Below are 24,472 nucleotides of genomic sequence, written 5' to 3'. Positions count from 1 at the left end.
GAAATCCCTTCTCAATGTGAATCCAGTGTGAGGAAACAAACTCCACAGTCCTCGCTCTGTGTGAAAAGGATATTTTAAAGTTCAGCTGAAGTTAATATGAGGCCTTCACTGCCTGCGTCAGGCTTTTAGTACTAATAACTGCCCTCTTTGTTTTACTTACCCTCCACTGCAGTTTTCCACTGTCTTAAAGAAAAAGGATATTTGTGTTCAAAGTTGTTGTAACACCACATGATTCTGCTAGGTCAGACTGACAGAGGATAATAGCAGCTTTAACAGATGATCCAAATGGATTTTGGCCTAGATTGTTCACCTCTGTGGAGTCGAGAAACAGCTGAAACACTTTAACAATACAGACTTAACCTTTAATCCACATTTTTAAACGTTTTTTTTTGAGAAGATAGATTTCAAATGAGATAGCAGAGCACAAGGTTGAATTAACTACAGGCACCCCGAGGACACCGGGGTCAGATTCATTTAGGATCTGTGTGATTATAAAGCATCATCAAAGATAGACACAGATATCACTTTGATAAAAACTGATCCCAAAAAGTGTCTGTGTCAGCTTTACTGACTCTAAGTGAAGTCAGAACAATATGAGCACTTGTTAAATTAGGATTAGTGTATCTGTGAATTACACAGAATTAAAATCTATCTCTACCAAAGTGAAAAGTTAAAGTAACCATTTTTTAAATGGTTGCAGCTTAAATTTCTTTAGTCATGTTGTGGTTTAAATATATTAATGGGGGCGGCTGTGGCTCAGTTTGTAGAGTCGCTCAACTGTCAAACAGAAGGTTGGAGGTTCAATCCCCAGCTCTTGTAACTACATGTCCATTGTGCCCTTGGGCAAGACACGAGACCATTTTTTCCTGTTTGCGGTAGTGGTGCAGATCCCAGCTGTCATTGGGGCGAGAGGCGGAGTCTGTTCACCTGTCAATCACAGGGCTGACACGCAGAGACAGTAAACCAGCAACACTCACATTCACACTTGTTTTTTTTATTATTCTTTATATTTCATGATTTTTTAAATTCTATTTTATATATTGGTAATGGCTTCTCATATTTTATTTTATTTAAGTAGTTGTTATTTTAGCCTTGTTTTTTTCCGCACCAATACACCAAGATAAATTCCTCTTATATGTAAATGTACTCGTCTATAAAACTGATTCTGATTGTGAAAGGCTCCGCGCTAAAAAGGATTTGATGAGGCAACAGCTGTGCAGCCACAAGTAAGTTCAGTATATTTGTATTGAGCTCATACAGTGTAATGTGGTTTAATGTTAGCCCACATACAAACACCCTGAGTACAAAACAACATGAAAGAAATGTGAATGGAAACAGATTCTTCTTCTTCTTCTTCTTCATCGCCTTCGTCCTCTAACTTTAATCCACGAGCCAGAGTCACTTTTCCTTATCCAAACTGAGGATCTCTTTGAAAGAAGGGTTCATATTATAAAGGCCTGCGAGACAAAGGTGGGACTGACTGTGAACCTGCAGGGAGATAAAGCCAGCAGAGATAAAGATGTGAACCTATCCTGCTCACAAGGCCCACAGTACAAAGCTATTAATACATGACGATTATCATTATTTAAGTTGAGACTGCTAGTATATGTTCACTGCTGTCTGTCTGTCTGTCTGTCTGTCTGTCTGTCTGTCTGTCTGTCTGTCTGTCTGTCTGTCTGTCTGTCTGTCTGTCCTACTGTCTGTCTGTCTGTCTGTCTGTCCTACTGTCTGTCTGTCTGTCTGTCCTACTGTCTGTCTGTCTGTCTGTCTGTCTGTCTGTCTGTCTGTCTGTCTGTCTGTCTGTCCTACTGTCTGTCTGTCTGTCCTACTGTCTGTCTGTCTGTCTGTCTGTCTGTCTCTGTTCCCCGTGAGTCTACTCCTGCTCTTAGTTTTCTTACCTCTGTTGCTTTGAGTTTCCTTTATGGTGCATTAATATTTTTTTTAGGTAATATCAGAATCATAAATACTTAATTTTTCTCCAGAGGGGCAGAGGGGGGTTGCAGCTGCTTTTATTAATGTAAAGAGAAGTAACAGAACAAAGAGTACCGTGTGGCTCTCTCACGTGTCATCATTAAATGAATTCAATCGATAGTTTGGTGTCTCTCAGGTCATGAATACATCTTTGCTGCCCCCTGGAGGCCACACATCAATGTATTCCCAGTATATCTCCACTGATGGGATTAACTCACTCCAGGTGTGTTCAGTGTTCAGTCTGATCCTCGTCTGCAGACTTCCACCTCTCTCCTGCAAATAGTGAGTTTTCCTTCTTTATTGCTAACTGTCTGAATCGTTATTATCGTGATTACTTTTCCAAAGAGATCTTTAGGTTTTGTCCAATAAGCTGTTAGTCTCTAACAATCAGTCAGAGTTGTAACTGTGTCCTGGGTATAAATTCTGTAAGAACTTTGCACAAACCAGTTACTTGATGTATTAGTTCTGCAGCCTCAGGACGAGTCTCTCCTAAAGGGAGGCCACAGCTGTTTATTAAGGGAAAATACAATTTGAAAAAAAGGTTAATGTTTGCAGATGAAACGTGTGCGAAAGCTTAAGGACTGAGAAATGAACAGAATGGCTGAATTATTACTGATTATTTATTGGTTCCTAATTTATGTAAATAAATTTAAAAAAAAGATGAAACATACAGATTTAGGTTTTATGTTTTCCAATAAAATACCAAGTTTTTGTTTTTGTTTTAGATTAACCCTAGTGTATATATTACAGAAATGAAATTGGTTAACCTGAGCCTCAGACACATCTTTGAATATTTGATGATACAAAGTGGTCCAAATAAATACAGAACAATGTACAGAAACACCAGGAGACTCCAACATTTACCAATGAATCAAAGAGACTCATAATCCAGACATTCATTTGTTTCAGTTCTAAGCCTCTTAAATCTCAGATGTTTGTAAAATGATTCTCCTAAAAAGATGTTGTAGCTCTGAGACTGCTTTCTATCTGTGGAAGAGTGTGGAGACAGCGCCCCCATGTGGTCATGGTTGGCACATGCTTGAATAACATCAGTCATACTTCTGACTATAATCTGCCTCTCCGGGTTGTTTGACATCGTGTGAATCGTGTTTATTGTGTTATATTTGTTGACCTACATAGGGTCAGGTGTTTGGTCGTTGTTGGAAAATTAAAAGAGGAACTTGGAAATTTATGCAGCAAAAGAGGAAGTTTTGCCTGGGAAAAATGTCTCCCCTCAGAAGAACCTGTTCTTCCTGCTCCTTTCATTCATCCCTCTCTGGGTGTGTCCTTCAATCCACAGCTGACCTCTGCAGGATCATCATCTGCTTTTTAAAGCCTTATTCATCATCTTTTCTTTTTTTTGTGTGTGTGTGGTTTCAGGCTGGACATAATGAAGTGAGAAGCTGAGTGCTCAGAGGTAAATACAACCATACAGTACAGTACAATGCAATCGTGATGTTTCACCTGTAGTCTGATTTTGTTACTAAATGTGCTGTAACCGGAAAAGATTTGGATTAAAAAAATAAAAATTAAAAAAAGTGCTGATATGAATGAATGTTTGAATTGTTGTTGCTCTTAACTTTTTAAGTGGTTTCTTAATACTGTGATGTTTATTTCTGATGTGCTGCTGCTGCCCTTCTGGCCTGAAAGAGATGTGACTCTAAATGGATTTATTAGAAAAGTATAGTATATGGCACACAAATCAAACTTATTTAAAAAAAGGAAACAGGTCTGATATGGACTTTAAAGGGTGAACTTGATGAAATGTTTCTCTTCTGTTCTCACTGGCTGTAAACAGATCCATTACTAATGTGAGTGAAGGGGAAGCAAAATGAACTATCCATCTGTGTATGGAACGTATAATAGAATTTATTTTAAACATACGTACAACCTAATTCATCACCTAACGGTCGTTTTAGGACACTTTATCCTGTGATCATGTTTATTATTATTATTTATTATATTGAGACTGTAATATAGAGAATAATCTTTAGACCTTCTCAGAGATGCATTTAAATATATGCAAATAATTTTCCCAGCTATGGGGCGTCACGTCTCTGCTCTGCTCCTATCCAATGAATGACAGCTATGACATATCCTGCACATGTTCCTGAACTCGTGTTCTGCAGGCTCAAGGTGCAGCTGAGCTTGAAGGCATTTATAAGTAACAGGAAACCTGAAATATTGTCCTTAGGAGCCCTTTATTTTAAAAAGTAGCGTTTGTAGGACATGTCATGCTTTAGTACAAAAATACTCCGAATACTGTACACTGGTTCTCAAAACTGTGCAAAACATAAAAAAAAAAAGTATCAACAGTGAACTCGCAGAAAATCCCGAACAGAAGGAAAACAAACATTTCATCTCCAAATGTAAGTCCTCATGTTGACTGAAGTGGTTTATCCGAGAATTCAAACAAAGAATGTTTCAATAAAAAACGGTAAACAAAAAGGTTTGTACAGTTTGTGCTGAGGAACGAAACACTGACATAAAAATGCAAAGACAGGCGTCAGATTGGAACGATGCACATTATTCTTTAAACGTATTTATGTATTTGAAATGTGGCTAACTTGTTTTTGCACTAAAAAGCACTCGTGGCGTAGGAGATTAATGTAAACGTGGAGCCTTGAAGTCATGCATGTAAACATGTTTCTATACAGAGAACATTTCCGTCCACACGTGGATCAGGCTGAGGTTAAGGAATGTCTTTTGTACTTTTGCAGACTTGCTCTGAAGGCTTCATTAAAAGTGATGGAAATTAAAATCTCACTGATTGTTTCCAGTTGTGGTCCTTTTAAAAAGTGCATTGTTTTAAAAACATGACTCAAAGATGAGCCGGGTCGGCTCCTCGCTGTCCTGTTGAAATCCAGACGCCAGCCTCTCATCCACATTCAATTCCTCAGCAAGTCCAGCAGCAGCAGGTTTTCTCTTTGAAAGTACTAAGTCTTTTAAAAGCCGGGGTGATTTTCATTTGATTTGTAAGAGCTTCATCTTGTTTCCTGAAAATAAATAAATAAAATAAAATAAAAGCATTAGTTGTCAAACAAGATTCCTTAAAAGTGAGCACGACAGAAGATGACGTCGCGTCACTTACCCAGTCCTTTAAGAAACTTGTTGACACCGCTCGGCTCCGGCTCAGGGTACGTATCCAGATACTCGGCTACTCTTGACTCAAAGAGACCTGAGAGGGAGACGGACATGTTGAGCCATCCAGCAATATAGAAGATGATGAGGGAGAAATGCTAATCCTAAATCCACAAATCTGAGTTTAAATAGAGAGCTACGTTCAGTGCAGAGTGTGATCAAAACTGAGCACCGACAAATCATGTGCGTCAAGTGTTCTTCGTGCTAGTTAAGAATTGATGAGTATATTGCATCATAAACAGAGAAAACGATCCCTATCAAACGATATCATTAAGAGTGCTACATGCACACACTCACCTCTCCCCACTCCTTTGCGCAGCTCTTTATCCTGAATGAATCCTGCAAACATCTGAGTTTCCATGAAGAACTGCAGGAACTGGCGAACTCCCCGGGACGGGTGAGATTTCCGGAAGCTGTCGCGCTGCAGCTCCCTGCTCCCGTTGGAGGACTCCACCATGTGCAGAGGATAGTGACCCACCAGCTCCACGAATAACCGCACGAAACCCTCGGACACCAAAGAGCTCAGGTCAGCCTGGTGACCTGCACGGGACAAAGTTTGAAAAGAAGAAAAAAAGGATTCAGAACAGTTCTGTGGCTTTACAACTTTATATAACAGATCTATGTTTTAAAACTCCCTGTGAGGGGCTTAGATATGTGTAACACACTTCTTTATCTTGTTGGTGCACAAACAGATTATCTGTAGAAGAGGAGGCATCATAAGAGCCGATATGATACACTGTAGTGTCTGCGAAGCCACAAAATCAGTGACTAAAGACGATGTTGAAAACCCTTAAAGCTCCTCTCAGTTTGACTCCGTTGTACAAACCTCCTCCTCTGTCTCCATCCTCCTGTCTCAGGATCTCCTCCCTCTCCTCCAGGATCTGCAGCAGAGCAGCCTGCAGCTTACTGGGCAGGATGCAGTCCTCGTCTCCAAGCTGTCAAACATCACATGTAACGTTCATCAACAGTCACGTGACGCCCTGAAGCAAGGCTGTACTCAGACTGGTGGTCAGGTCGGGGATTTCCAACCGAGACCTTATTTTCTACATATTTGGGGGCTACATGAATAGCTGGTGCTAACACACACACACGAGTTTGCTCCTCTTCATTTTTCCAGATGCAGCTGCTGGACACTGTTTGCTGCAATATGAGTGTTTGTAACAAAGTCACTGTAAGTCTGATAAGTGTTTTAGTCACATGTTGGCTCTGATGTTAAATGTGTCAAAACATGAAGAGACATCTCTAATCGATCAATGAGCCTTTACTCGTCATGATCTGTTAATGAGAAATCTCTAAAAAGAGCTACTTCTAGTTTTTATAGTTTTTATATATTTAGTTTTGATTTTTTTTTTTTCTTTTGACAGTCACCAGATTCCATTGAGAAAAACTGATTTTATCTTTATGGTTTCTGACCTATGACCTCCTAAACCGGGTCACTTGGTAAATGAGTTTGTGTTTGTGTAACTGAAGTTTAAAAGTTTGTGAGATAATAACTCCACCTGACCAGTTGAGGCCGTGTTGTTTGTGAGGGTCATTCCAGATGTTTGTTCACCTTATTTGCCTCTATGAAGGTTTATGCTCTGATGGGCCCACTGCCAAAACAGAACTGTAGTATTGCTTAATATGTAAATGATTTAATCTGAAACGTGTTTTTTGTTGGATGAGGTCTAACTGGAGGCTAACATCTGTTTCTGGTCAATAAGAGCTGTAACCTTACAGCTCCTGTGAGGAGTTCTTAGCCGGTTATAAAACAATCAGAAATCAATACTGCTGCATCTTTATGAGGAGCAAAATGTGTTTTCACTGTGTGGATTATTTCTGTAATGCGGTGAGATACTTTATCAAATCTGAACCAAATGGAGACACGTTACAGTCTCTCTGCCGCAGTCATGACAGGCTGTCTCATAACTCCAATTAGTCATTCAGATTCAGCAGATGTCGTAAATGAGGTTTACTAATACTGGAATCACCACAACAGAGTAAGAGACTGGACAAAGATTCAGCCAGAAACCCCGACAGGTTAAGACACTTAATATAACATTTCACATGAATTATAGACACCCATTACTGACATAACTGTCGCTCGAGATCAGCTGTTTATCTGCTATTTTCATCATGACACTATCCAATGGGATTTGATCCCTGCTGGGTTTTCTGGCTGTTGCGTTTTTTTCTTTTCTGTCGCCCTCAAAAACCTTCTGAATGCAAAGCAGGGACAAGTGTGGGCAAAGCCATCGTAATGAGTGGGGCCACACCTTTCATTCCCCACTGAGCACTGCTATGTGTACACACCTGAACGACAAACTTGTCTGCACACAGATCCACGATGAGCACCTGGGGAGAAAAGAATGACAGTTACTCAGGGTGTTTCTCCACGACTCTCGCTCAGCAGGATACTCTCAAGTCTTTGTTTACAGCTGAACTGAACTCTGACCGACCTCCTCGATGGGCAGCTCCAGCAGCTCCGGCAGGCAGGGTGCCAGCACCCCGATGAGGAACGGGGTGGGGGAGCAGCTGACGTCCAGCATGCTGGCTGGTAGCACGGGTATGAAGGTGTGCTGCCAGGTGAAGGGGTACAGCAGCGCCAGCACTGCATGGCCACACCGAGACAACACGCTGCAGCCAACCAGGAGAGACGTTGAGAAACACACAAACATGGTTCAGCTCTCACACAGATCGTGTGACTCAATTCTAGTAGTCTGACTCAAGATTATTCAACTTTACCAGCGAGTTTCCAAAGCAGCCAGCCGTTTACAGGCGTGTGAACGAGTGCAACAAAGACACAACTGACCTACACTAACACACGCTGCTTCTATCTCTGCTGACACGTCATGTCCGGCTGCTTCATACTGAAAAACCCCCTCAACAACTTCCCTTTAAAATGGAACATTTTAGTATGGAGTGTGGAAGCTGAGCTCGGCTATTTCTCACAGCACCACTCCCTGCCTTCTAGACCCCAGACTGTTGTCAGGGGTCGTTTTCATTTTCATTTAAATGTCCTTTAAGTAGACTTAAGAAAAAAACAAATACAACTCTGGCTCTTTCCATTTAAACAGATTTCTCAACTACAATTCCTCAAACATCGCTGAACATTTATTACTGAAGACAGCAGCCGACTCGCCCCGAACAGACATGGTGCTGATTGTAATATTTCTTATGTACATGATTGTCTGCTCCGTTACCTGCCTAACAATTAGGTCAAAGTTCATAATTCACAAAGTAAAGAGTACGATTGTCCTAAAAAGCAGAGTAGTGGATATCATGTGTGTTTATTGTTTCTCTGTTTCAGGACAGATGAGTGTCACACATACTGGAGGTGTAACAGCAGGATGCATGTGAGCTACCAGGTTACATTTCTGTCTCGGCTGGAGCTGGATCCACACAAAAATGGAGCAGCGGCAGGATTGTGCGGCTGTGTTTATTTAAAACACCGCCGTCACACAAAAGGAGAAATAATGTTTTGATTGTCCCTTTTTTTACTCGCTAAGGCCGCTCCCTCCCTTCAACCAACAAATCTTCTCATTCCTTCTTTAATGATGGAGATCATCTACAGTTTGTGGTCCTTCATTTCTTTGTGGTAACATAAGCAGCGTGGGCTGTTCTATCGTGTTATTCTCCCCGTACAGCTCAGTGAGACTCTGTAAGACACATCAAGCTGTACAAATAAACCTGCCTCGACTTGCCTTTCTAAAACTGCCACAGGTTTACAAAGGGAGAAAGGTACACAGAATCAAACCGAGGAGTGGAGGAGTAACCATCCTGACATCGCGTGTGCCTCGTTCTGAACTCGTCATCATTTGCTGATAGAAATTACCTGAGTTTGTCGGCGATGAAGATGACCCTCCTCTCCAGCAGGATGGAGGCAAACACCTGCAGGAGTTTCCCCACACTGAGACACTGCAGCAGACTGTCAAAGTCCACGTGCTCCAGCCTGGAGTCCACGGGCCGACACAGAGTCAAAACCTGAGCACACAACAGGAGCACATGGAGTCAGGCTGCTGTGTGAACACAGACTGAAACTTCTAATACGTCTGTGTGATGCAGCTTCAACACTTCACTCGTCATTTCTTTAGGGAAATTTAACTGATGATTTTGTAACATTTCCTGGTATAAGACGGATCATTTCTCCACTTATCTGAGTCACTACAGAGCAATGACTAAACTGATTATTGTGGGCCGCTGCAGTATATATAGCTTCCCGAAATGAGCCCCTCCAAACTGAAACAGCTTTCCTTATTGTTTACAGATAACCTCACATTGTGAGTCACTCCAATTCTGCACATAGGAGTGGTTAGGAGGAACCAAACTACTAATCAACATTTCCTCTTTTGGTTTCAGGGTTACCTCATTCCCCGAGCCGGGGAGGAAGCTCTTCACTGTGACTGTACGTCCAGGGGCTGGAAACGGGGCCTCCATCACGCTACGCATGAAAGGATAAACCAGCGCTGGGGAAATGTCCCTGCGTCGCTCTACCTCCTCCAAAATCTGAACAGAGAGAAGCAGAGAAACACTGTTTGTGTCCTGAAGGAACGAATGTTGATTAAAGTCGAAACAAAACAACAGAGGCAGGATGCGGCTCCGCATGTAAATGGAGTTTTCCACGCTAGCACATTCACGCTTAACTGTTTGTAAATTTCCCCGAGCCAAGTAAAAATGGGTGGGACGCGTCTGCTTGCATACAATTCTTTTTGTGTGTGTGTAAAACACACCCGGGGATTGCTCAGGATTATCTTCTTCTGCAGCCTCATTCATTCGAAACACAAACGAGGAGTTTCAAGACAGCAGCTCTGATACACTTCAAGAGGATTAGAACAGCGCTCTAACGACTCCTGCTCCTTTCAGGAAGCCACAAAGGTCTCTATCAGAGCACGCTGGGGTGCAGACTGTACTGTACAGTTGCCTTACCTTGGCAAACAGGTTGAAGCAGCCCAGTTTGCTGACAATGCAGTGCACCTCAGGGAGCCTCTTGCCTTTTCCACTGGGCTTTAAGAAACACAAAGATTCACATGTCATAAAGGAGGAAACAGCAGATTTATCTTTGACACAACAGACCCACCGCTGTACTCTTTTAATGCATGCCTGTTTATTTCTAACATCTATGTCGATAAGGTGAAGTTACCATCGGCAACATGTGCACAGAGCTGCAGAGTAAAGGTCTCCTTTCAGACAGACAGGGCTGTAAAAAGCAGGTGTGTTGGTCTATAAATGAGGCGTGGTCAGGTGCAGCGTTCTCTTCAGGAAGAAAAGAAACGCAGTGATTTTCTTCCTTTAACAGAAGCATTATTCAGGTGGTAAGATGAGCTGACATGGGCAGCTCCACAACACACTACACTATACATGGGTGTGAACAAAACACACCCAGAGAGACTGAATATGGCAGCATCCTTTGGACTGAGATTAAACAGTGTTTAATCAGCGAGAAGGAGGATGGGATGCATCCTGAAGGCCTTTGCACCGCGCACGTGTTTGAACTCTTTAAATAAAACAAAGTCTACAGTCTGTTCATGAGAGCAGCAGTAAGCACACGTACAGGTAAGGTCTGACCTCACAGGCTTCACTAAAGATCAACACACTGTTGTGAAGTACTACGACGACCGAAGGATGTTCACGACTTAAAACTCAGTCAAGCTTCATTATTTCAACCAACAAAATGAGTTTAAAAATAATCCGATGTATGAGCAGCTCTCGCTGTGAGGCAGAGAAAGGGGAAACATTCTTCCTGCACTCTGTCATTGATTCAGAAGTGGTTTATGGTCTATGATTCACATGTACTGATTCACGTCTCCTCTGAGATGTTGTGTAAGCACACACACACACACACACTCACCAAGATCTTACGGCAGTAACAGAACCAGCGGCTGCCGTCCTCTCCGGTCAGGACGAAGGAAAAGGTTTCACTGTGAACACGACATCAAAACAGTTCTGTCATTAGTTTGACTTTCTCTGCCTTAAAAGATGAGAAAGAGGAAGTAGAATCTTGATTTCTGGATTTCAGAATAAGATGAATTAGGTAACTGGGTTAAGAAAACTCAGTTCAAGTGCTCCACTGAAGATAAGTTTTACTCCTCATTTCCAAAAAGTGAGGGCCCACTCGCTCCGTCTCTTGACCATGAGCAGCTGGACTCACATCACACCTTCATACAGAAGAAAACATGTGGCTTTGTCTTTTTAATGTTGCTTTGTTGTTTATTATGCGACTGCTTTGACATAACGGCGATAACGTAATGGAAAATACAATCAGGACTGTTTTATTTTGAAATTGACTGGATGCAGTGTTTCCTGTTCGAGTCGTTCGTTTCTGTCCAGCTTGACGCGTGCCTGCAGCGTGCTCCGTCTGAAACAGACTCGGAGCGTATGTGAACTGAAGCACAGCATGGCGCTGCTGGCACGTTCAGGAGACAAACCGCGCTGCTGGCTGTGGAAACGAGAACGTTGACCAGCGTGACTGTGAACGGCGAGTTTGTGAATATTGGAAGTTAAGGACAGTGATGTTGTGTGTATGAAGATGATATCCTTTATTAAAACATGAAGCATGAACAGTAAGAGAAGAGGAATGCTCAGTGCTCCTTCGTCCTTAAACGTTGAACTGATCATTGAAAATGTTTTTTATCTCAGTGAGAATCTGAAAGAACAAATTTCAGGTAACATTTGACCGCTGAGGAGATAAACAGGAAACCAGGTTGGTGTTTGGTGCAGTAAGGTAACTGAATAAAGTACTGAAGACATTAATGTGTTCAGAAGACAAACATGGCCCATAAAAGGTCATGCATGTGTTTTAGATGCAGTCACTTCACGTGAAGAAATCTGTGGTGCATTCACTGACCTCGGCATGTGTGCAGACGGCTTCCAGTCCTGTGAATCGGGGAAGCAGAACTTGGGGATAACCTTCAGCTGATCCTCGGCCTCTCTGGACAGCCGGGACGACTTTTCAAACTGAAAAAAAGAGAGAGCAGTTTCAGCAGTGTTTTCCTTCAGGAGGACGGATGTGAGTCAATAGAAATAATCTAATGGGAGAATTGGAGAAGACTTCTTCAATGTTGACTTGTCACCAGTCGTTTTACCACTTTTTAGGATTTATGAATAAAAACGAAAAATGAGAAAAATCTGGCCTCTATAAAAAATCCTGACTTATGTAAAGTGGTGAAATTCCCCTCCGTGTATTATGAAGGTCGTCTTCATTTAATTTGACCAAACAAGATTATTTTACAGACAGTCCGTCTCGTACAGAAGAACACACCGTTCTGTCTCAGAGAAAGCGGTATTATGCAAAAGAATTCTTTCGAACCATTTTGGGGAACTGCTGCGTGATTTCAGGAGAGTAGGTGTTTCCCGTGGAGCCTTTCCTTAGCGACACGACCACAAAGATCTGGAGGAGCTGCTGCTGTTGCAGCTGGATCAGGTCTCTCTCCAGGGTGCGGTAGCCTGGTCGGCGTTTCAGTGTAGACTGTCTGTAAACGGATCTTCTGGAGCCTGCTGGACATCGCACAATGAGATGATACCATGAGGATTGTTCCTCGGCTGTGACCCATCCAGAACACGGCGGAAACATGAGGCGTTTGGAAAATACATGTACTTTGCATCATGAAGTTACTCGGTTAATGAAATACAGTCTTTAATAACTTGAGTTTGGGCGTGCCTTTCTGGTATTTCAGTTCTCTGAGGAGGCTGAACAGTAACCACAGCTGCCAAGCAAGACTTTATGTAAAGATGGCCGAAACAACTTTGATCCACACTTGTTTACTTACAGCGCCTTCGTCTCTTCAGTTGAAACAAACACAAGGTGCCCTAATGACAGGAGCTCAGTTAAGACTTCCCTCATCCCCATTAAGCTTCTAATATAGACGACATCAGCAGACCTTCTTCGCGCCCCAACAGCTCAAATGATGAGGCTTTAAATGTGGTGCTGCACACTACATCATCTGAGCCTCTGATGTCCATGTGTTTGTATTGCCAATCAACAACTTTTAATATGCTAACTGTTAGCAGTGTGAGCATGTTTAGCGTCCTAACTTCAGCGTTAACATAAAAAGTCAAGCTGTAGCTTCAGAAAGCCTCTGGGGCTGTCGGAGGAAATCCTTCAATCGTAGTTTTCGATGATTATTGTCTGATTCCTGAAACACTGATCCTTGATTTGCCCAGACCCCACTGCTTCTCCTTCTGTCTCACTTTCCTGAACAAACGCAGTTTCAGCAGATGTTCTTCATGAGTCTGGTTGAGTTCGAGGTGTCTGCCTCTTAAAGGGACGTTTTTCTTTGGTACATGTTGCATAGAGCCGTGCTCATGACGGATTAATGTTTGGTCTTTGTAGATAATAAAACAGCACGGTAAGGTCTTTATCTGCTCTTTTGTGAAGTGTCTCCAGATAACATTTGTTACAAATTGGCGCTCCACAAATAAAGATTGATTGGTACAGACCTTTAAACTGGAACCTGAGGAGCACACCCAACATAAAGGCACTTTAAAGACAAACCTTTTGTGTTGTCCTCTGGATCGCTCTCGGTCCCGCTGGTCTCTTCTGTTGATATGAATAAAGGGGGGGGGGGGGGGGGGGGGCAGAGGAATGGAACAAACTTGAGAAGCCATAATCAGATGCAGACAGTCAGCCTTTGTTTCATAATCAGTGGCTTGCCATGTGTGTACCATCAAAAGCTGGGTATTTCCAACAAGAGGCATAACATTAAGAGGCTTAATCTTATTCAAGTGTTGATGTGGTGGACATGAGGGCATCTGTGACACTGTGTGTGTGTGTGTGTGTGTGTGTGTGTGTGTGTGTTACCTCGCACTGCTAAGCCCTGGTTCTTGACTCTCTTCCTCCCTCGCTTGTCGTCAAAGATGGTCTCGATCTTGTTGACGTACTGAGAACACACAGGTACTTGTCAGGCCCATAATTTCACATCCATTATAGAATCATGATTACAGGGAATCATCATATAACAGCCTCTAAGTACATAATGATATTATAGATTTTCAGCATTTTTCAGGGTTAGATTCCTGCAGTTTTGTTTGACGATGGACTCGGTGCATGAGTACACACACTGGATCACAATAAAGAAACAGACACACACAGGAAGCTGGAAATGTATCTTTAAAGAAAACTGCTCGTTGAGGAGGAACACTTCCAGCTGAGATTAAGAAAGAAGATAATGGCAGTGTTCTGAAGCAGAACAATACAACACACTATTTTACTGTCTCGAACAGTTTTGCAAACTAGATTTTGAGTGTGATTACGGTTTTAACAAGTCTTTGACTATTTCTTTCTCAAATGTTATATAAAAGACAAGAAACAGATGAGAACACGGCTCATCTTCTGCATTGTTTAACCTGCTATTACATAAAGTACACATTTCACCCGGGCTATTAAGCAACAACCCTGACTAACTCCTCAGCTTTACACATGTATCTGTCAATACGCGTATTCTTCTTTTACTCTACCTTGTTGTCAAAGTTCCTGCCCGTTTCTGCTCTTTTGCCAGCCATGTGTCGTTTATTTAAATACATGACATAATCTTAAAAAAGCTTCCACACATGTTGCTCTGCCACTATCTGTTTGTTTCAGTGTCTTCTTCTTCTTCCTGCTCAACAACGCACCTCCCCTCTTCTTCTCTTTTGATGTAACACACGACTCGTCATTCAACATACCGCTTCTCTGTCACTCTTCAAGGTAATAAAAAAAAACCTCAGTCAGTGTGACAGTGTTTGAACTATTAGTGATGATTATCATTTACCTGTGGCGTCCTCTGTGTTTTCTGAGTGCTCGAGCGCCGAGCTGACGCCGGTTTTGGCGTTTCTGCGAGGGTCGAGGATTTAGAGGGTGCGATGGTCTGAAACCTCCTCCTCTCCACTTTTCGAGAGTGTCCTTGCAATGTTTGGGGTTTAAGAGGCAGCTGGAGGTCAAGAAGATTAAAATAATTACACAGCATCAAACTTCAACACTATCTTCCTCCTCTGTCAGAGTGTCCAGTTAGAAGGCAATCACTTATTAAACGCTTCTTGAATGATTTTTGTTTTTGAGCCCCGTACCTTAGGGCGTTGAGGCCTTGAAATTGGGAGACACATGGGAGTCAGCTTCACATCCTCATAGGGGTTATCTCTGCTCCCTTCACCTGAGGGATGAAAGAATACAGACGGATGACGTTACTTCAACTGATTCATTTAAAAAAACATCCTTTAAAAACATTAAAAAGGGAGCAGAGGAGTGGATGAGTGTTGATATAAAACATTTAGACCAATAAGAATGTGTGAGCATCTTCACAGTTTTCCATTGAAATGTTGTTGTACTTTAATGTTTTTTTTTCCCCCAGTGGTTTTATATTAAAGGGGACATATTATGAAAAATCCACTATTACAATGTTTCTGAATTTACATTTGGTTAACCTGAGTGTCTGTCATCAAACAAAATGTGAAATAAATCCAGTCCTCTGTTTTAGGTCTGCAGAAGTCTCACAACGCAGAGAAAAAAGCTCTGTTTCAAATGTGCTCTCCTTGTGATGTCACAGTGGGATTGTGGTAAATAAAGCCCCTCCCCTCCCCTGGTATCTCCACCCATAGACTCCACCCCCAGTCCAGAGCAATAACTTTTATTCAGGTCCGCTATTTTTATTCTCGCTCGTGAAGGAGTGATGTCTACCGAGAGAACTCAGCGAGGGCTCTTTGTATTTAAAGAGACACACACCCCAAAACGGAGCGTTCAGAGAAAGCTGGTTTCTACAGGGTCAAAAACCTCCTCTGGTGCTTGATTCATGTTATATTTGAACCAAACCAATGTTTCATTTAGAGCACCGGAGACTCACATGGAGATATTTTTGAGACTTTTAAGCTCTAAAAATGAGTCAAACTAATCATAAACATTAGGTCAAAACTGTACCCATAAACAATGACAGGCACCCAAGAGTCAATACAACTTCCATTTTTATGACTCTAAAATAAAAGAGGGCTACATTTAGAGTTTGCCACACAGGGGGTGTAATGATCAACGCTTCATTCACATCCTCCTCCGTTTATACGACACAGGGAGTTGGACTTACAGACAATGTCCTCATAGATATTGTCATCAGAGTAAGCATGGTAAAGGCTGGAGCGCCCGTCGTCTCCCTGCAGCGTGCAAGGCTTCGCCGTGAGACGCGCGGCATCCTCGTACTCAAAAGACTTCCTGCAGCAGAGGGAAAGAGAGGCAGTGAAAAAAAGCAACGAAGAGGAGCATGGCTGCTGTCCCAAACATAGACAACACAACTTTCCTCTAGTTGATATCAAACACAGCAAGACAGAGAGAGTGTGAGATAAACTGTCAGGGGGGGGAAGTGACTGAGCATATTGAACAACGGCTGGAAGAAGCCAAACAAGGAAACAGTGTAACAGCATTTTGACAGCGATATCTGCCGGCAATATGACAATGTCGACTGTCAGTAAAACCTCACTGGAACACCTTCAAGAGAAAGAAATCGCTTCATCGTGTTACAGCTGGTTTACTATCACAGAGGTTAAAGTACGAGTTCAGTGTGAGATTTGCTTGATCTGTTTTGAAACAAAACATTTTCTGGCAGATTGAAACATGACTCATGTTCAGTGTGATGTAATACCCATCCCCATTGAGGTATTTCCTAATACACAAGAGTGAGTGACAGTTAAGAGCTTCCTCTGCAGTCGGTCAACAAACCAAGCAAAAGAGCTACGCTCACTTTGTACAGACACGCAGGAGGGCTGCAGGTCAAACACAAACTCAAAGAGATCACCCTGTCAACTCGAGAAGAAGAATGGTTAAGCCTTTTTAAAAAGGTATTAAGAGGTATTAAGTGTAGTCAGAGTAATATAACTTTATTACTTTACAGGATAAAGTCACCTTTAGCTTCCAGAGTTTTCTAGATTTATTTCTTTTAAAAACGTCATCTCCGTCCGTGTGCAGTGTCGTCAGGTTGTGTTTTCCTTTCATTGAATGTGGTGGTTTCCACTGTCATGTGATCATTACGGCTACTTTGAGGAGTTTCCAGCCCAATTAAAGGTTTTACGCTGCAGAGAATCAATCAATCAATCAATCTTTATTTATATAGCGTCAATTCAGAACAGGCGTTATCTCGAGACACTTTACAAAAGCAGGTAAAGGACCTTACAAGCCCTTGTAAGGCTTAATGACAACACTAAGGCCCCAGGTCCACCCAGCCATTTTTTATCAGGCAGAAAAGCATTGGCCACTGTTGTTCGGCACGGCTCTGTTACTTTTTGCTGAATGTTTTATATTTGAGATCATTTTTTACCCCAAAAGACATGGAGCAAAGAGGATGCTGGTAAAAGACACGATCCGCAGGGGGCAAAAAATCATACATTTGGAAAACAGCATCAGTGATGAAAGCTGAACGATTTGAAAACATGGGCGCTCGGAGCAGTCGCACAAAAACGAAGGAGCTCTTGTAAAAAAAAACAACGAGCCCTTCCAGAGAGGGGGCGTGGTCAGACAGAGCTCATTTACATATTTAAAGCTACAGACACAGAAACAGCCTGTTCTGAGCAAGGCTGAAATAGAGGGGTTTATAGACATGATCACATACAGGATCAGAGGGGATTTATAACATCACACTTCACACATGTTGAAGAGGAGCTCTGACACTGATTTAAACTTGTAAAAAAAAAAAGAGAAAATGTGACCTTTAAAGAAACGGTAATTCAACTGTGTGTTTTTTGGGGGGGAGAAGATGAAGCTTGTGATTCTTTAAACTAAACCAAATTTAACACATGGATGTTCCTTATTGCATTAACATCAGTGTGAGCTGGGGCTGACTAAGAGACACTTCTTAAACACTAAATTTTGTTTTGTTACAGACTGTTCATATATGTGCATGTGATTTGATTGGAGTGACTCCTGGAGGGTGTTTGGATTATTTTGACACACCACCAAGTTACAGAGGCATGCAGCGTATTAAGTCCAGAGTGGAGTCTGTACATGGGTTACAGAGCTACGTCTTGTTTTGTTGAGCCGTCACTATGACAGGGAGTGTGAGGGTGCTTGCTGTTGAGGAACTAGGCCACATCTAGACAATAGAGAACAATGCTGCCAGATATCATGTGACATCACACCAGGACTCCAGCCAGCTTTAGACTTGGTACCCCTCCCCAAAAAAAAAAACTGCCCTGAAAACAATCTGTTCATATTCAGTTCAGTTCCAGTCCAAAGCAGAGCAGAACTTTCACAAAATGGTCCGGGTTTTCTCCAAAGGCATGATTCAGATTTTATTAAGAGTAGCATGAAGTGATGCTCTGCTCCGAGTGTTTGGACTCACCTGTTCTTTTTATGCCTTGAAAGGCCGTTGACCGTTCCTCCTGGACACGGAGGCGGGGGGAAGCTGGGTGGTTGAGCTGCCCTCCTGCCCCTCCCGTTGGAGTGGTTGTTATTGGGGGATCTGTTCTCCCAGCGTGTCGTGTGCTCCATGTTGGTTTTGTCGTTTTTGGATCCCTGATACTGGAATGTCCGCTGAGGTTTGGGAGGAGGGTCAGGTTCACCTAACGACGTCCTGCCTTTCTCCCAGAGCAGCCTGTCACCCTCGAGCTTACGCCAGAAACCCCGAGAGGTGTAGAAGTTTCCGGCGGGCATGTTGTCGTCTTGGTCATCGGTTGATGGAGGTAGAAGTTTAGAAACTACTTCAAAGTCCAATATACGCTGTGTTTTCCGGTCGCCATTCGCAGAGTAGATTTGTTTAACTGTAGAGTTGACGGTGTAAGCCTCCAATTTGGGAGACTCTGCTTTTTTCTGTGCAGGTAGTGGTTTATTTCCTGGAGTTGAAAGTTCTGTTGAGCATTTCTGCAAAGGTTCTGACTTTCTACCAGTCTGTCCAGCTGGGGACGGGGACTCCCAAAAATCTAGGCTCCTAGCTTTTGAGAGGGTAGCTTTAGCGTGAGGCCCCCCTCTTAATCCCTCACTGGAGCACCCGTTGCCCAGCACATCCCCAGACAGACTCCGGGATACAGTTGGAGGGTGTGCTTTAACCCCGGCACCCTGGCTGCTGCCCTGCTGACTGCGACCTTCCCACTGGGAGATCTTCTCCCTGATGTTAATGCGGCGCTCTTGCGAACAGGGCCTCCCTGACTGCCAAGCCACAGTGGCCCCCTTCTGCAGGCGATCGACATCACCGCCCCCTCGCTTGCCTTGCTCGAGCCTCAGAGCCAGCATGCTGAGAGGGGGGCAAGTGTCAGCTCACCCTCACTTCTCCATTGATGAATGCATCAGGAATTTCCTCATAAAGTTGGACAGGATGTTTCTGATCTGTTCTTGATTAATCCAGAACTAATAAGTGAAAACAGAGGGCCCCAAATGTTATGGTCCAAACTCTGCGATTATGTCTTTATCCCCTTTCTTCTGCTAGCAGAGTGTCATTTCCCCTCGTCTCCGTTTGGAAACAACCTGAAAAGAGAAAGACAAGGCACGAAAATTACTCATCAATCAGTGCACTTACAAACAAGCCCAGACGAAACAGTGCAGGGTCAAAGGGATACTTCTGCGGCACCACAAGACGTGACTTTACTTGAAAACTAGAACACATCTGAAGCAGTCAGAAGGGACAGAGAGAGAAGGAAGGTCAGGAAGGACAAACTCCTGTCAGGGTCCGCTGCCAAAAATAAATCCAGTGAAAAAAGAGGCAGGATAGTGACAGGAACAAGGTAAGCACACATTCCTCCTGCAGTGTGTCTGTGTTTATAGCCTCCTCTCGTAGCCTCGGGGAAGTTATGTCTTCTCTGTAGCTTCTGTCCTTAGCTGCAGAGCCTTCCAAATAAAAGATGCCAATAATAAAACAAACACATCTAATCGAATCTGATGTTCTTTCAATTGACTCAGAAGAATTTTCAAAAACTTCAAAAAAGGGAAGAAAGCACATTAATCTCACAGCATACATATCAAATGACAATAAGAGGCAGAACAACCGGGGGATTTTTGAAACCATTACCACGTTTTCAGAAAAACTAAAAAAAGAACGATTTGGCCCCAAATAGAGATTCATTTCTGTCAGGTCAACATTATAAAACTCATCTGCTCACATGTGACACTTTCCACCAGACACAAAGAGAGTATTGTGAATTATGAAGTCAGACTATTCTCTGCAAACACATTACATGAAGACAGATGTGTCTTTATCAGCCAACGCTTTGTTTCTGCACTGTATGTTTGCAAAAACAACTTAAATATCAGACACTGAAAGGTTTCTGTGCTCGGCTCATACGGGCTGTTTATGTTGGCCAGCTGATATACTGCAGGTCAGGCAAAAGGGATTTTTAGATGAATTATGGAGTCCATTTGAACAACGCCTATCATGACACAATATAGCTGCTCAGAGAGCTGCATCAAGATAAAAACACAGGACTACAGACTCTGCTTAACTGATGACTTTGTGCAAGGACTAGAATATGCACGGTTCAAAGCCCTCATGTATGGACTTACTTCCCCTCTTCAAACGCTTTTAGACACTGCGCCTGATGCAAAGCTCTGCAGCTGCATCCACCCTGCCTCATGCTCGCTCAGCGGACATCAATGCAGTCCCTGTACGCTCACAGCTCCTGGCTTGCTGGAACCAAACCACTTGGACACGTTGCACATTAGGCTGCGAGAAAGCTGAGAAGGGGAGACATGGTAAAATTCCACTGCGCACGCAGCTCACGATCATAATAACTCTATGAAGTGCATTCTTCAAAAAGAAGGGGAGGGGGCTTTCACTGAATACATTTAACTAATAGGACAGTGGGTCAGTCAGCGTTGCAAGTGATGCCTTTGTTTGGTTTGACCTAAATCAAGATGTATGTGGGGACTGGAATGCAGCTCCTTCATCATTCCCAGACCATGCAGTGACAATGCAGCTCCCAAAAAGGACCCGTTTGCGTTATTTGTCTGCATGCGGTATGTTGTGCACAGGAAGGCATGAGTTGAGTTTCCTGACATGCAGGAAGACGGATCAGCAGACCGTCCATAATTATGGTGCAGACAGATTTGTGGCCAGCACTCACCACCGATTTGAGTTGTTTAGATCATCTATGGTGATCAAACTTTGTCTTTGAAGTCAACATATCCAGAAACAGTAACGCGTAAAAACACATCTTCGACTGTCAGTCCCCTCTCCTGTGGCGTTATGTTTAAATCAACTCTTGTTATTGCCAGTAAGCAAATTCAAACTGTGAGGGGGGGGGGGGGGAGAGAGATACAAAAAAACAACTACGCTTCTGTTGACTAGGCTGTCAAATCTGTGTTAGGTATCCATGTATCTTCAAGTGAAACTCGCTGACTCACCAATGAACAAACCAGACAGAGGGCCCATGAAGCTGAAATACCCCATCATCACCTGGCAGCTAAATCAAGTCTAATCACACCTTCAAAACCACCACAAAAACGCCCTCGTACGGCATGATTCAACACGCCCAAGGTGAGGTGTCGTACGACTGCGCTTCACCAGCAACAGTGACAGCTCAAGCTATAATAAAAGAAAAATGTGGGTTTGTTAAATGACAACATAAAAAGGACACACAAAGATGAAGTGCCTGAAAATGACCAATCCATCGCCAACCTCCTCAGCAACATGTCGACATCAGTGTTGTCGGGCTGCTGAAAGAGTGATGGACCATTTAAATATTACAAGTTTCATCATTTAGAGACATTTGTTTGTCAGCGGTTGTCGATACCTGTGGGACAAAATATCTCTGAATACGTCATAAACTTCTTTAACATATCAAATGTGCTCATATTTTGCAGTCAGCTGAACATTGTTACAACAAAGCCCTGATGGCAAAAGGTAACCTTTACATCTCATGTGCTTTCAGTCAGTCTGTCATTTATTAACTCCGCTGATTTACCTACATTTGGCAACACCTGCAGCACCTTTCCATGCAAAAGCAGTACTCCCTGCAATTAGGGCCAATGACCTGAGCTCACCCTGTGACCTGGATTTGGTGCAGTAAAAATGGGAATAGTTGAAGAAAGACAGAGGAAACATGTTTTAAGTGACATGAAGGCACATGCCAATCTCAGTTTGATACACACACAGTTAACGTGTCACTACTGCTTTTTAAGTCTCACTTTCACTGAATTAAAAACTCACTTGTTGCTCTTATTGAGTAAGAAGTACTCTTTAATTTGGCAATAATCAAGTCAATAATAACCTCGGTTACTTGCATAACACTAAGCATGTGGAAAATGTTCCGAGATGTGGCTGAAGAAGAAAGACATGAATAATGATTCATTGAACTGTGATGTTCTGGACTGTTCTTTAAGGGAACCTTTGAGATTTTAGAAGCAAACCGAATGAGGTTAAACAGAGTTAGACATGTGATTAATGTAGTTATTTAATTTAAACACTATATGCAAATAATATATTACATTTAAATTACCTCATTTTCAAATGATATATATATATATATATAATTACTAAATACGACAAAGTACATAACCTATTGTGTTAACTGGTTTAATGTGCATGCACTTCATAGGAGAAGAAACAAACTTTGGTCAGTAAGAGAAGTTGTGTAAAGATGTTTAAATAATTAACAGAATAGTTAGAAACGTTCACAACATGTTTGGTGACTTACGTGTCGTGTTTTGATGAGTTATATTCATGTATCTTCATTTTCTCTTGATGAAATAAAACATTCCGTGTCCAGTCGCCTTCATCGTTTTAAAAATCTGGAGAGGTTTGAAAACGTCCCTGTGTGTGCGCGTGTGTGTGCGCGCGTGAGGGTTAAAATCCACAGTCAATTCACATTAGTCATTTTAACGCAACACAAACTTTTATCAGGCCATAAAAAAACGTCTCCTAGTTCTTATAAGAAAACACAACAACAAAGAAAGAGGGCAAAGACTACAGAAAAGTAAAGCTACACACTCCTCCTCCTCCTCCTGTGTGGACAATCAGGGTCAAGTCAGACAGAACGTGTGTCACTTCCGGTTATTACTTCCAAAATAAAACCTTTAATGTCAAAGCTAGTTTATTACTATAGAAGCATCATCACACACATAAACACAGATTTACAAAGTGATTTGACATCATGTAAGAGAAAAGAAAACATAAGAACAAATCAAAGTGTCAATGTAATCTTGCTTTAGATTTGTATATTTTGTAGGAATGTAATCATTCACTCAACTCATGATACAATATAATTCATCACGATAAGATTCTCATTTATTTTACTTAATGAAACTGACTTTCTTGTCTTCTTGTGATATTTGCACACAATTTTTGTTGTGTCTGTTATCTTCTCACCTCTTTCATTTTATGTCTTTAGGAAGACAAAATGCTTCAACACTTCCAATTTTTAAATTCCCCTCAGGATCAGTAAATCATCTATCTATTCAAAAGATGATGGTGCGTCTTCAATTTCTAAGTCTTGCTCTACAGCTGCTGATGCTCACCATGTTATTGAAATTCATATTTATAGTATTTACATCCCTAATATTTTGAAGGTATTTTTGTGACCAATTTAATGGCTTTGCATATTTACAGGGGGAAACTGCTGATGAGAAATTGTTTTGTGTCTTAAAATGTTATGTAAGATATATCAGTACACCACCCTTTAAATGCATTACATTAATAATAGTTTATCAAATCCCTGGATTTGGAAATACTGACTTTACTTGATCATTGCTCATAAAAACGTATATCAGTAAACGAGCCCACTTTAAGTATCCTGTATTCTGTTTAGTAGTTTAATGTTATTCCACCTTAATATATTATTTTGTGACGGATGTCCTTTAACTTCCGCTTTCAGTGCGGGTGTCTTCATCCAGCTTGACTGTGAGAAAGTTTGCATGAATCCTCCCGATCCAAAAGGGAGGACGTCATCACATCCACTCCTGCAGCTGTCATCGATGAACAAACACTGCTGTCTTCAAATGTCCTGGGAAATATGGACACTGCGTTATGAGCTGCACCTGCGGGACTCCACGCGCCCATTTACTGGCGTCTGACTGGCACTTCACTGACATTAATAAAAGAACAGATGCGATGTTTAGCTGCAGAGCAGTGGAGGAAAGCTCTGAAACAGACAGGAAATCGTTGAAATAAAGCCAAAATCTATGAAAATATTTTTTAGTCGAAGAAGATATTAACCCACAGAGCACTCACAGTCACGGCACACTCAGGCGGTGTAGTCTTTCGTGTCTGAAAACACCACTGCCTGCAGGGATGACTTGTCTTCAACTATCCTTATGTGTTTTGACAGGACTTCCAATTAGAGTTTAACCTTTTCATTGAACACATTTGATCCCAATTTAGAACAGGAACAATGGAAACAACCATCCCGGTTTTAGTGTTTACACTCCTGCAAGACCTCAGACTTAAGATTAAAAGAAAAGATGTGCATGAGACAGCAGTTAGTTTATTAGTTTATTAGTTCATTTGAG

At 42.2% G+C, this 24,472-nt stretch overlaps 1 protein-coding gene across 3 annotated transcripts; it reads right to left on the bottom strand.

Annotated features, from left to right (window-relative positions):
* Nucleotides 1-4,153: 4,153 nt before the first annotated feature.
* On the bottom strand, nucleotides 4,154-22,997 carry dennd2c (DENN/MADD domain containing 2C). Of its 3 annotated transcripts, none has more exons than XM_079360477.1 (19): nucleotides 22,663-22,997; nucleotides 18,381-19,498; nucleotides 16,137-16,261; nucleotides 15,133-15,215; nucleotides 14,838-14,996; nucleotides 13,889-13,967; nucleotides 13,583-13,627; nucleotides 12,398-12,585; nucleotides 11,936-12,045; nucleotides 10,940-11,009; nucleotides 10,018-10,095; nucleotides 9,457-9,597; nucleotides 8,927-9,075; nucleotides 7,551-7,728; nucleotides 7,405-7,446; nucleotides 5,939-6,047; nucleotides 5,410-5,652; nucleotides 5,063-5,149; nucleotides 4,154-4,967 (listed from the first exon to the last, which is right to left on the bottom strand). In XM_079360477.1, the coding sequence occupies exons 2-19, from the start codon at nucleotides 19,265-19,267 to the stop codon at nucleotides 4,936-4,938; spliced, it is 2,805 nt and encodes a 934-aa protein (XP_079216603.1). In that variant the 5' UTR covers nucleotides 19,268-19,498; nucleotides 22,663-22,997; the 3' UTR covers nucleotides 4,154-4,935. The 3 variants fall into 3 exon arrangements, with proteins under 3 accessions (XP_079216603.1, XP_079216604.1, XP_079216605.1); XM_079360478.1 differs by lacking the exon at nucleotides 22,663-22,997 and adding an exon at nucleotides 21,935-22,020; XM_079360479.1 differs by lacking the exon at nucleotides 22,663-22,997 and adding an exon at nucleotides 20,531-20,676.
* Between the last annotated feature and the right edge of the window lie 1,475 nt (nucleotides 22,998-24,472).

Source organism: Symphodus melops (assembly GCF_947650265.1).
Source record: "Symphodus melops genome assembly, chromosome: 13".
Classification (NCBI taxonomy): domain Eukaryota; kingdom Metazoa; phylum Chordata; class Actinopteri; order Labriformes; family Labridae; genus Symphodus; species Symphodus melops.
The sequence above is the reverse complement of the archived record's forward strand: the minus strand, read 5'-3'. Positions and strand labels throughout refer to the sequence as shown.